The 12,197-nt window shown below is 42.2% G+C and overlaps 1 protein-coding gene across 1 annotated transcript in view; it reads left to right on the forward strand.

Moving 5' to 3' along the window:
- The first annotated feature begins 226 nt into the window (after positions 1 to 226).
- The window catches only part of cacna1ab (calcium channel, voltage-dependent, P/Q type, alpha 1A subunit, b), a 107,998-nt gene continuing 96,027 nt past the window's right edge, over positions 227 to 12,197 (forward strand). Inside the window, exons 1-2 of the mRNA XM_085276049.1 lie at positions 227 to 403; positions 2,000 to 2,139. Coding sequence (XP_085132175.1) covers positions 227 to 403; positions 2,000 to 2,139 — 317 coding nt within the window. The remainder of the gene's footprint in view (positions 404 to 1,999; positions 2,140 to 12,197) is intronic.

The following is a 12,197-nucleotide window of genomic DNA, read 5'->3' on the forward strand; positions in this document are numbered from 1 at the left end:
GAACATTGCAGGACCAAAGAATTCTACTTGTTTTACTTGTTCCAATAAAGCACTGAGATTTGCAGATTTACATTTCCTTGGCTGTGTGACATTACAAAGAATAGTAAATATGTAAACAGACATTCAGAGCAACAGAAAGAAAAATGTCACCTGGTAGGCTGGACTTCTTTTCAAATCCATTGTAAAAATGTTTGCATGTGTCGGTGGCTGGATCTTTGTGGTGTGAATGGCTGCAGTGTTGTGTACTGTATATGAGGTGCTTCTTCCTGGTGCTATTGGCTTTAACCCCAGCTGTACTCCATTTGAATGGATGATTCTCACCACCATCATTGCAAACTGCATCGTCCTGGCTCTGGAACAGCACCTTCCCGATGGAGACAAGACGCCTCTGTCCGAACGACTGGTAACACACATTTTACACACACACACACACATACACACACATTTAAATGTGGTTCATGTACATGTGCAACATATTCATACATATTCAGTGTGCGCACAGATGGAAGTACATACACATGGAGACCGTTGAGGTACACTGGACACACTGATACCAAATATGCAGAGCTCACTCACACAGGCTAAAATAAGAAAAGAAAAACAATACGTTCTCATCATTTTTATCACATCATTATTTCTGATGTGATCAGGCCTGTGAATTGAACTTTGGAGCAAATTGGTACATTTCTAACCATGTTGACTGATATTGTTCTCAGCACTTCATAGGTTTACACCGATTAAGTATAACATTATGACTTCCTGCCTAATATTGTTTTGGTCCCTTTTGCTGCCAAAGCAGCCCTGACCTGGACTCCACATGACCCTTGAAGGTGTGCTGTGGTATCTGCACCAAGATCTCAGCAACAGATATTTTAAGTCCTTTAAGATGCGAGAAGGGGCCTCCATGGATCAGACTTCTTTGTCCAGCACATCCCACGAATTTAGATCTAGCGAATTTGGAGGCCAAGTCAATACCTCAAACTCGTTGTTACGCTCCTCAAACCATTCCTGAAGCATTTTTGGCAAGGTGCATTGTCCTGTTGAACGAGGCCACAGCTATCAGGGAATATCTTTTCCATGAAAAGGTGTACATGGTTTGCAACAATGCTTAGGTAGGTGGTATGTGTCAAAGTAACGTCCATATGGATGACAGGGCCCAGCATGCACAGCAGCCTCTGCTGACATCTTACCAGGTAAGCAACACACACCCGGCCATCCATGTGATTTGAAAGACAAAATGATTAATCAGACCAGGCCACCTTCTTCCATTGCTCTGTGGCCCAGTTCTAATCTTTGGTGGTGCTTTCGTCAGTGGATAGGTGTCTGCATATGCAGCCCCATACACAACAAACTGTGATGCTCTGTGTATTCTGACACCGTTCTGTCAGGACCAGCATTCACTTTTTGGGGCAATTTAAGCTACAGTAGCTAATCTGTTGTATCTGACAACACTGGCCTTCACTTCCCACATGCATCGATGAGTCTTGGCCACCCATGAGCCTGTTGCTGGTTCACCACTGTTCCTTCCTTGGACTTACTGACCACTGCAGACCAGGAGCACCCCGCAAGAGCTACAGTTTTGGAGACGCTCTAACCCAGTCTAGTTTGGCCCTTTTCAAACTGGCTCAAATTCTTATGCTTGCCCATTTTCCTGTTTCTAAGCTCTCCTCAATTTTGAGGACCACATGTTCACTTACTCCCTGATATATCCCACCACTAACAGATGGCATGATGACGAGATAATCTCTGTTATTCACTTTACCTAACATTAGGGATAATGTTATGCCCGATTTGTGTAAAGAAGTTTTAGGCTGCCATTAAAAACAAAAACCCTAAAGAAAAAATCTCCTTGACCCTTTTTCTTTTTCTCTCTTACATTTCACTTTTCTATCTGCTCTTCCCTTCTCTTTGTGTTTCTACTCACATAACTACCCATAACTTCACTTTTTATATTCCTTCTCCCATTTTTCCCTTTCCATCCTTTTCCTCTCCCCTGCAGGAGGAGACAGAGCCCTACTTCATAGCCATCTTCTGTTTCGAGTCTGGAATAAAGATCCTGGCTCTCGGTTTTGCGTTACATAAGGGCTCCTACCTGAGGAACGGCTGGAACGTCATGGACTTTGTAGTTGTCCTCACCGGGTGAGTCCACAGCTCTCGTTTTAGTTTTGGATTTATTTTAGCGATGTTCTTCTAAGTGGGGTTAAGATGAGGTTTTATTTTCTTGTCTGTGTTTGTGCCTGTTTGTGTTTATAGTGGTTAGTGGTTCCTAATGTGTACATGCTTTTGGACACTGAAATGTGTAGGCTGTGTTTCCATGGCTACCCATTTCACTCGAGTTCCAAGTTTGGTGGGGTAATCGCATGGTGAGGCTTTGTTAAAATTTGTTCCTCTGGAGTGAATAATTTGGGATATTTGTGTGGGGATTCATACATCTGTAATTAGCCTAAAGTGGACATTTGTCCTGCTGTAATTTTCCTTCAGTTTAATTTCTGCTTGGGCATTTATCACAAACATAAACATTTCAGCTTTAAAAAAACAGCAGTGGGTCCACATAACGACACTAGTGTCAGCCAATTTCTCTTCATTTTCTAACCTGATGGCTGAGGCTAGATTTACAGTTAGGACAGAAAATGTTGAAATATTGTCTCTGCCAAGCGTTATAACTGAATTTCCAGGTTGTTACATTCAGCTTCCATCTTGAGTCTGACACTCCTCTGCTCTAACTGATTTCATTCAGGCAGGAATTCGATTTTCCCAAATCAATCACTAGAGACCAATATATGCTCTTAAATCTCTTAAGGTTCACCACGTTTTTCCATTTATGTATTGTAGCCATTCCTCAGGAGTGCCAGAATAAACAGTCGTGCATCATTAGATAATTGCTTTAGTCATACCCATGGCGCTGACTGACTAGTCATTGATCCTTCTGCAGCGGTCAATGGACAGGTTGTTCCTCAGCTGAGAAACTGGAGTTTCATGTCACAGTGCGAGATGAATCAGTCCGCCCAGTCAGATGGAATATGTCAAAGGTCTGGACCTAGACAGGTTTCTGCAAAAGGAAGCTGTGAGCAGCTCATTTAACTCCATTGGAGTCCACATAGAAAATGCATTTTTTTTATGGATAGTCAAACTCAAGGAGAACTAGAACCAATGACATGCCAGCTTACTACCCGACTTGGACTTAATTGTAAGCTGTTCATATGACTGCGTATTTTAGTATCCTGCAATGGTATGCATGTTTAATAGGGGACACGAATGGAGGCAAACAAAATATATCAAAGAGGGTCCATCACACTTACCTCTAGCTCCATATTGTTATTCTTGGACTCTATGAATGGAGTCATTCTGTATGGTTTATAGTTTATGGTTCAAAAGAATACTATTTGATTTTATAATGGATCTTCGAGCAGCCCTTCAGTTCATCTTCTCTCCACAACAAGATGTTTTAGCTTTTTTCTCAATTCCCTTAAAGAAACTTTCTTCTGATTTGATCCCCCTCCCCACAAAAAATATTCAGACATGTGAATGGGTGGACCTTGTTTGCTCATAGCCAGAGCTCAGTGCCTGAGATGACCATATTTGTGATATTCTATGACATCATAAATATCCAAGAGTAAAGAAGCCTGAATACTGGCTCTTAACCACGGATGACAAAAATACAAGGCGAGGCACAAGGAGACAAACTTTGAACAAGGTAGAGCAGGAGCTGGTAAAGAGACTATCAGACTAAGTAATGAGGGGTATAAGTACAGAAGGAGTTAACAAAGTGAAATCATAGATTGTTGAGCAGACAAAGGTGGGAAATTAAACAACAGAAGTTTACCACAATGAAACAGGATGTGTCTAAAGCCACAGTTACAACTAATGTGGTGGTTAGTACTCCCTCAATCTGTGACATCAACACACTCCCATTAACCATTTATACTGGCACTTGAGGTGTGCTGGACTCACTGCAATCTTCTAAATAAAACAACAAAACAAAAACCACTGTATCGGTGCTGATATGGGAATAGATGTTGAAACAGGAAACACCAATCACAGTATTGTTTTACGTAACATTTCATCTTTACTGACTGTAACATGTCAGAATCTCTGCTCCTGCAGCAGTATATCATTGAAATGCCAGTGAACAGCCCTGCTCATATTGTCATGTCTCCAACCCAGCTGCATTGTCTTTACATATATGCCAGCAGGTGGCATGAGTAGTCATGTGGTTGCCAGGTGATCTAAATATGGCTGCCTAAACCATAGTGGGTGGGTGGGGGGTACAGATGATAAGAAGATGTCGAGAGGAGAAATAGGCAAATAACAGATACGCATATACATACACACAATTATTTCGGTGATAGTGTAACAATATTACAGACAACACATCATCAGTAATTTTTAGATGAATCCTTACTCAGTCTGTTTGTGTGTTTGCATCAAGTAGCTTGACTTTGTGTCTTTTCTAATCTCAAACACACTCACACAGACTCAGCAGAGGTCTGGTTTGACAAGGTGTGTGTGTGTGTGTGTTTGTGATCAGGGCCACTCCTCCTCAGTCACTCTTCCTTTAATGAGGACACATACACACATACACGTACACAGGCTGGATCAGAGCGTCCCTGCAGGGAGCAGCAACCAGGGCAAAGTGAAATGTCACTTCTGCAAGAGATGGGGGAGCTGGTTTGTTGTTATGGCAATAGCCAACAGAGTGGTAGCATAGTTTTCTGCATCCTTCTTTCTCTTTTCTTCTGCTATTCTATCTGTATTTAGTTAGCTGAAAGCGCTAGTTGCTGAAGCTAAAACAAGAAGTAGAGAAAATCCCAGCTGGATTTAACTAGAGCTTTAAACTGGTGGCCTTTTACTGCTTGAGGTAGTGTTGTTAGCCCTTCCGCTTTACCCCCATCATCATGTCACTCAGCTTTACAAGATGTTAACTGATGCCATGGGAGCTAAACAGGCAAGCATAAATCGCAGCCAGTCCTCAAGTAAGGTGTGTTCACATGTAGTGATGTTTTTATCACCTCTGCTACCACATAGTGTCTCCAGAGAACTGATGACAAGCCACGCACAATGCAATACTTTTTCAGAAAGTAGCATACTGTAGTTTCTTTTGTTTATCTTTGGCAGATCACAACCAAACTGTCCTGCTGTAGAGCACCATATTAGAGGTCTCTGGGTTTGTAAGGGAATGGAAATACAGGTCCCATCTAATGGGTTCCCTAAATTTTCTTTTCTTAGAGGAAAAAAAGAGAATTCTAAAAAAGCAGTAAGGAAAATTATAACATTTATTGGGTTTAAGGGGTATTATAGATATGCTGGAATAACACAGGGGATTTACAGCGTAGTGGATTCACCTACTGATGAGCAGCACATCAGGTTGTTCTTCAACTGTATTCCCTGAAAAAAAAAAATTAAATGGTTTCGGACTGGGAATACACTCAGTGTGATTTGCTGGGGGGCAGTCTACATGTTCTTGCCTCTGCTGAATTATTTTTACCCCTGGTGGAGATAAATTTCTCCCCAAGTGATTTTTTCTAGAGTGTGAACAACAATAACATCACAAATGGACTTTCACTGACTTTCCTTTGACAGTTAAGCTCAAATGGCAAATGGGAGCTAGCTTGAGCCATACCTAACTTTTCATTATGCCACTGAGCACAAATAGATTGTCCCACCATAGAAATTGCAGCTAGATGATTGAAAGAAAACAACAAATGTTCATATTTTACAGCACCATCAAAATCCTAGAAATATAATTACTGAGTCTTAGTCTTAACCAGACACCTGATAGTCATCATCAGTCAATTATTTCCCCATGAAGGTGATACGTAAAAGATGGACATCATGTAGGGCTGCTACTTATGACATTCTGCTAAGCCTTATATGAAGAGCATTTCAGTAGTACTGTACTGTATTGATGGCTTATTGGCCTTGCCACTGATGGCGAAGCTTTACAGAAGAGCAACCACCCTGGTAACTTTCATTTAAAGCATGAGTCACAAGTTAGAACTTTTTGTCTGGGATGATCTAAAAAACAGTAAAAGGCAGGAGTCATTTTACGATACAGTCTAATGATTTACTTTGTGTAGTTGTTTTGTTTTTTTCAAATTCCAAAAGCTTGCTGTTTTTCTCAGTATATGGACTAGGGGTTGCTTCCTTCCCTGTTCAGTCTTTTGTGCAAGATTTGCACAGATGAACCCTTCACAGAGGTCTGTCACTAAAATAGATAATTTTGTTAGTGTGACAAGGATCCATCCATCCATCCATTTGATACTGCTCATCCAGGCAGCAGGCTAAGCAGAGAAGCCCAGACCTGCCTCTCCCCAGCCACCTCTTCCAGTTGATTCAGCGAAACACTGAAGCCTTCCTAGGCCAGTGGAGAGACATAATCTCTCCAGCATGTCCTGAGTCTGCCCCAGGGTATCCTCCTAATAGGCCATACCCAGAACCCCTAACCCAGGAGGCACCTTGGTGGCATCCTAATCAGATGTTCGAACCACCTCAACTGTCTCCTTTTGATGTGCAGGGAGTAGCAGCTCTACTCTGAGTTCCTTCCTAATAACTGAACGTCTCATCGTATCGCTAAGGCTGAGTCCAGCCAACCTTCAGAGAAAACAAATTTCTCTTGATTTATCCACAACAGTATTCTTTTGGTCATTACCCAAACCATGTGACCGTAGGTAAGGGTAGGGACATAGATCGACCAGTAAATCACCAGCTTTCCTTATATGATCAGCTCTCTCTTCACCATGACAGCCTGGTACAGTGTCAGCATCATTCCAGATGCTGCACTAATCCAACTGTCAATCCCCCAATCCACTTGCCCGTCATTTTTGAACAAGACTCCGAGATACATGGAGTCCTCCACTTTGGTAAGCAACAGCAACTCATCCCTGGCCCGGAGTGGGGTACACCACATTTTCCAGCTGAGGATGATGGCCTCGGACAGATTCTCATTCCTGCTGCTTCACACTTGGCTGCAAAACACTCCAGTGTAAGCTGAAAGCCACCATCTGATGAAGCCAACAGAATTATGTTATCTGCAAAAATCTGAGACAAAATCCTTAGGCCACTAAAGTGGAAGCCTTCTGCCACCTGGCTGCGCCTAGAAATGAACACAATTTTTGGGCAGCCCTGGCAAAGTCCAACACCCACCAGAACTGAGTCTTACTATGGCCAGCAATATAGATCGGAAACACCACCCCAGTCTGCCAGTCCAAAGGCACCATGTCATTGTTATGTTGCTGAGGTGTGTCAACCAAGACAGCTCTACAACATCCATAACTTTAAAGAATTCAGGGGAAACCTCATCCACCCCTACCACCAAAGGATTGTTGAAATACCTCAGTGACCTCAACCCAAGTGATGGATGGGTCGTGCCAGTCGTCCCCAGAGTCTGCTTCCTCTACTAAAGCAGAATTTTGTGGAGAATTGTGGAGATCCTTGCTCCTTCCACCAGAGTCACCTGACAGTTTGCTAGATTCTCTTGTTCTGTGGTCTCAGTGCCCTCCCACACATGTTTTTACTTCAGCTACCATACCCACACTCTGCTTGACCTGTCAGTACCTGTAAGTCCCACAAAATAACCAAGCTGATAGGACTCCTTCAGCTTGATGGCTCCCTTCACCTCCGATGTCTACCATTTGGTTCAGAAATTACCACTGCAACAGGCATCAATCACCTTGCAGCCAAAGCCGATAAATATTTAGGTTAAGTTTCAAGCCTGGTCAAACTGTTTTTTAGAGGGTTTTTTTATTTTGTTTTCACAAATCACAACCTGATCGCAGGTGACATCAGTAGCTTCAGTAATTTGTGAAAACATTTTGCCCTTTTTATAACACCTTTTAATATGCTAAGAGGATAAATATTTTAATAATTGTAAAGTTGTAGCACTAAGTGGGTGGGGAACAACACAATGTAAAAGAAAGTGATTTTTTGGCTTGTTTTGGATTACTTTGAATTGTTGTCACGTTAGTGAAATGAGCAATTTGAGATCCAGGGAAAACATAGAGCAACCGTGTGCCTGCCTATCTTTTAATGTGATTGCATACATTCAGAATTGTGTTGTGTTGAAAGTGATACATAAATGAACCTGCTGTTCCATTTATGAAAAGGTTACCAGGGTGCCCATTCAGACATGAAGCTGACACATTCAGATGTCTCAGATTAATCAAAGAAGGGTTTTACTTTAAAATCATTAGCTGAGTATGCACATAATCGCTTTTTACATCCAAGTGCCATCTCACATCATAACGGAACCAACGGCTAGTGCTTCATAGCTGCCATGTTTACATTCAACTTTAAATACAGCTTTAAACTGCAGTCACTGAAATTCAACACGTCCTGCAGCATTCTGTGTGGATGGATGGATAGATGCAGTAAATGGATAGATGTAGATATGGGTAGAGCGAGAGAAGCAGAGTGAGTCCTCTGAGAGCAATGAAGCCCCTTGCCAGAGTAGCAGTAGAGTACTACTGCAGCTAGAGAGCAGAGGGAGGGAAAAAGGAGGAGGAGGTGGAAGTAGAAGACACGTGACATTGTTTCTCTATTCCCCTGGGCTCTGGATAACAGGACAGAAAAAGAATACAAGATGGGCTTGGCTGTTAAAGAACGCGTGAGAAGGATGGAGAGCAGAGAAGAGTTTAGAGCAAGAGGAGGGAGACCACAGGAAGCAAGGAAAAGTGATGGCTGGGGGGACAGCGGCAGTGAAAGTGATGTATGGAGAATGAGAGAGAGGTTTGGAAGAGAAATGGGAGGAGGAGGGAAGTCAAAGATGGAGATGGAACAAGGGGGGAGGGGGGAGAAAGAGAGAGGGAAAGGAGAAATGCCAAGAGGAGCGCGCTGAGAGAGGGAATGAATGTGTGTGTGTAAGCGCTGCAGTAACCTGCTTTTCCCTGCTCCCTACGATCAATCACTCGCCACAGCCTATATAACACACTCTGCTTGTAGCTTATGGTGCATACACACACATAGACACTGTATGTAGACACACACAATTACGCACAATTACTATGCTTGGCCTATATTGCCAAGTGCAATCATACTTCAAACCACTATGTATATTTTACTCTGAAATCAACCTTCTGTAGTCTTCCTATGTGTGAACGCTATATCTGTGCGATTTTAGGGTTAAGATGTGGTCTTCCCTTTTGTACAGTGTATCAGTGCTACCTCAGGAGTTCTGACCACTGTCTTATTTTCAATTTATTGCAAAACACGTAAATTTGTCATTGAATCACGAGTAATACACCGCAGCAAAGTCTTGAATTTCTATTTTCTCTAGCTACTGGTCACCACCTGGTTTCTAGGCCTGTGTGACTGAGGCCTGGTACTACCATTGCTGATATCTGGACCAACAAAGATGCCAGTGAGATATCAAAGAAGTCACATGTCTGTGATCAAAAATAACATCAGATCTACAAGAGGATCTACAAGGTTTTACAATGTTTAACACTGCACCATGCACCTCTTTGTGACTGATTTCCCCAACCGCCAAAAGCCACCTACAACCACTGACCAGCCAGTTGGGGAATACTAATTTTTCCCTAGCAACTAATAGTTGCCAGGTAGTCATTAAGCAGCCTCCAGGCTGATCTGACTGGTCTTAGATGAACTAAGATTAAATGTCCTATTCTGTGAATATTGATATTTAAGAATATAGATGCATATTGAATATTATCCATCCATCCATCTTCTTCCGCTTATCCGAGGCCGGGTTGCGGGGGCAGCAGCCCAAGCAGAGAAGCCCAGACCTCCCTCTCCCCAGCCACCTCCTCCAGCTTATCCGGGGGAATACCAAGGCGTTCCCAGGCCAGCCGAGAGATATAATCTCTCCAGCGTGTCCTGGGTCTGCCCCGGGGCCTCCTCCCGGTGGGACATGCCCGGAAAACCTCGCCCAGGAGGCGCCCTTGTCAGATGTCCGAACCACCTCAACTAGCTCCTTTCGATGTGGAGGAACAGCGGCTCTATACTGAGCCCCTCCCGAATGGCCGAACTTCTCACCCTATCTCTAAGGGAGAGGCTTGCCATCCGTCAGAGGAAGCTCATTTCCGCCACTTGTATTCGTGATCTCATTCTTTCGGTCACTACCCACAGCTCGTGACCATAGGTGAGGGTAGGGACGTAGATCGACCGGTAAATTGAGAGCTTCGCTTTTACGCTCAGCTCTCTCTTCACCACAACGGACCGGTACAGCATCACTGCAGACTTCTCCCATCATCAAGACCCCGAGATACTTAAACTCCTCCACTTGGGGCAGGGTCTCGTCTCTGACCCGGAGTGGGCACTCCACCCTTTTCCGGCTGAGGACCATGGCCTCAGATTTGGAGGTGCTGAATATTGAATATTATATTTGACAAAAGTAATTATTAAAAGAAAAATCAAAGTGTCTATACGCTGTATTGGACAGTTGTTTTCAATCATTCAGGTGAGGTCACTTAGCCTTACATAAGAAACCTCACAGCAGTACATGTAAGTCTCTCACAGGTAGCAGTTCCCCTTTATACATGAAGGTCTAGTTGTCCCTCGCTATAACGCGGTTCACATTTCGCAGCCTCACTGTTTTGCTGATTTCTTTTATATGCAATTTTTTTAATATGCAATTTTGCATGCTTTTTTTTTTGGGATGCAGAACACAGCGCATTGTGTTCTGCATCCTGATTGGCTGTAGACCACTTTCAATCAATGCCGTGCTGTGTCTCCTGTACAGTACAGAATGCATCCAGCTTGTCAAATTTACATAAATCTTCGATCACTAGCAGTGTGACTCTGAAGTGCTGCACTGTGTGTTTGTAAGTTTTCTTCCCAACAAACACAACAATGTCGACAAAACGTTTTGCAGTGTGTGAAAGTGAAAATGTCGATGCATGTCTGAGAAAAGTGTATAAAGTGTGTAGTGAGGGATTTTACAGCCTTAACCTCCTAGGACCTGGCGTCCACATATGTGGACATCACATTTTGGGTTATTTAGACCAAAATACTCAATTTTGCTCTACAAGGGCCTGATATCCACTTACGAGGACATTATACTGCTACTGTTCTATCAAAATTTTAAACGAATATTTTTCTTAAAAACAAAAATAAGGTTAAAAAAAAATCTGGTAATTCTTTGTTTTTACATTCATTGGGCCCCAGTATGCCCAAATATCAAAGAGAAATTAAAAATGCATACTGTGGAAGAGTTCGGGTCTTAGGAGGTTAAAGCATCTATAATAATTTTAAAAAATAAAGTTGGCTACTTCGCAGATTTCACCTGTCGCAGGTTATTTTTGGAACATAACTCCCACGATAAATGAGGGAACACTGTACATGAAGAATATTCATATTATTGTCTAAAATAAAGCATGTATATCACTATAAATACACAAAATGTAAATACAGTAAACCATATAAACTACTAAATGTCTAAAAGTGTCTCTCATCGTGCCCAGAAGATGAACCCTGTCCATTTTACATCATTTTCTTCACTTTTTCTTCAGTGCTCATCAATGCCAGGCCAATATTGAAATTTTGCAGGAAAGATAACTAGTAAGTTGTTCTAACATTATGGCGGTTACCTTCACTGTGCAGTGGCCAGTATTTTTGGCTTTAATAAATCCAGCTCATCCAACAATGCAATATTAACTCATGTAACACACAGTGCAGCATCTGGGGTACACAAATAAGGCTTCAGACTTTTACAGGGAGTGCAGAATTATTAGGCAAGTTGTATTTCTGAGGAATAATTTTATTATTGAACAACAACCATGTTCTCAATGAACCCAAAAAACTCATTAATATCAAAGCTGAATGTTTTTGGAAGTAGTTTTTAGTTTGTTTTTAGTTTTAGCTATTTTAGGGGGATATCTGTGTGTGCAGGTGACTATTACTGTGCATAATTATTAGGCAACTTAACAAAAAACAAATATATACCCATTTCAATTATTTATTTTTACCAGTGAAACCAATATAACATCTCCACATTCACAAATATACATTTCTGACATTCAAAAACAAAACAAAAACAAATCAGCGACCAATATAGCCACCTTTCTTTGCAAGGACACTCAAAAGCCTGCCATCCATGGATTCTGTCAGTGTTTTGATCTGTTCACCATCAACATTGCGTGCAGCAGCAACCACAGCCTCCCAGACACTGTTCAGAGAGGTGTACTGTTTTCCCTCCTTGTAAATCTCACATTTGATGATGGACCACAGGTTCTCAATGGGGT

The sequence above is a fragment of the Mchenga conophoros genome, linkage group LG6, assembly GCF_057382185.1.
Source record: "Mchenga conophoros isolate Kocher_MC1m ecotype Shallow Benthic linkage group LG6, M_conophoros_male_GT1.1, whole genome shotgun sequence".
NCBI classification, from domain to species: Eukaryota; Metazoa; Chordata; class Actinopteri; order Cichliformes; family Cichlidae; genus Mchenga; species Mchenga conophoros.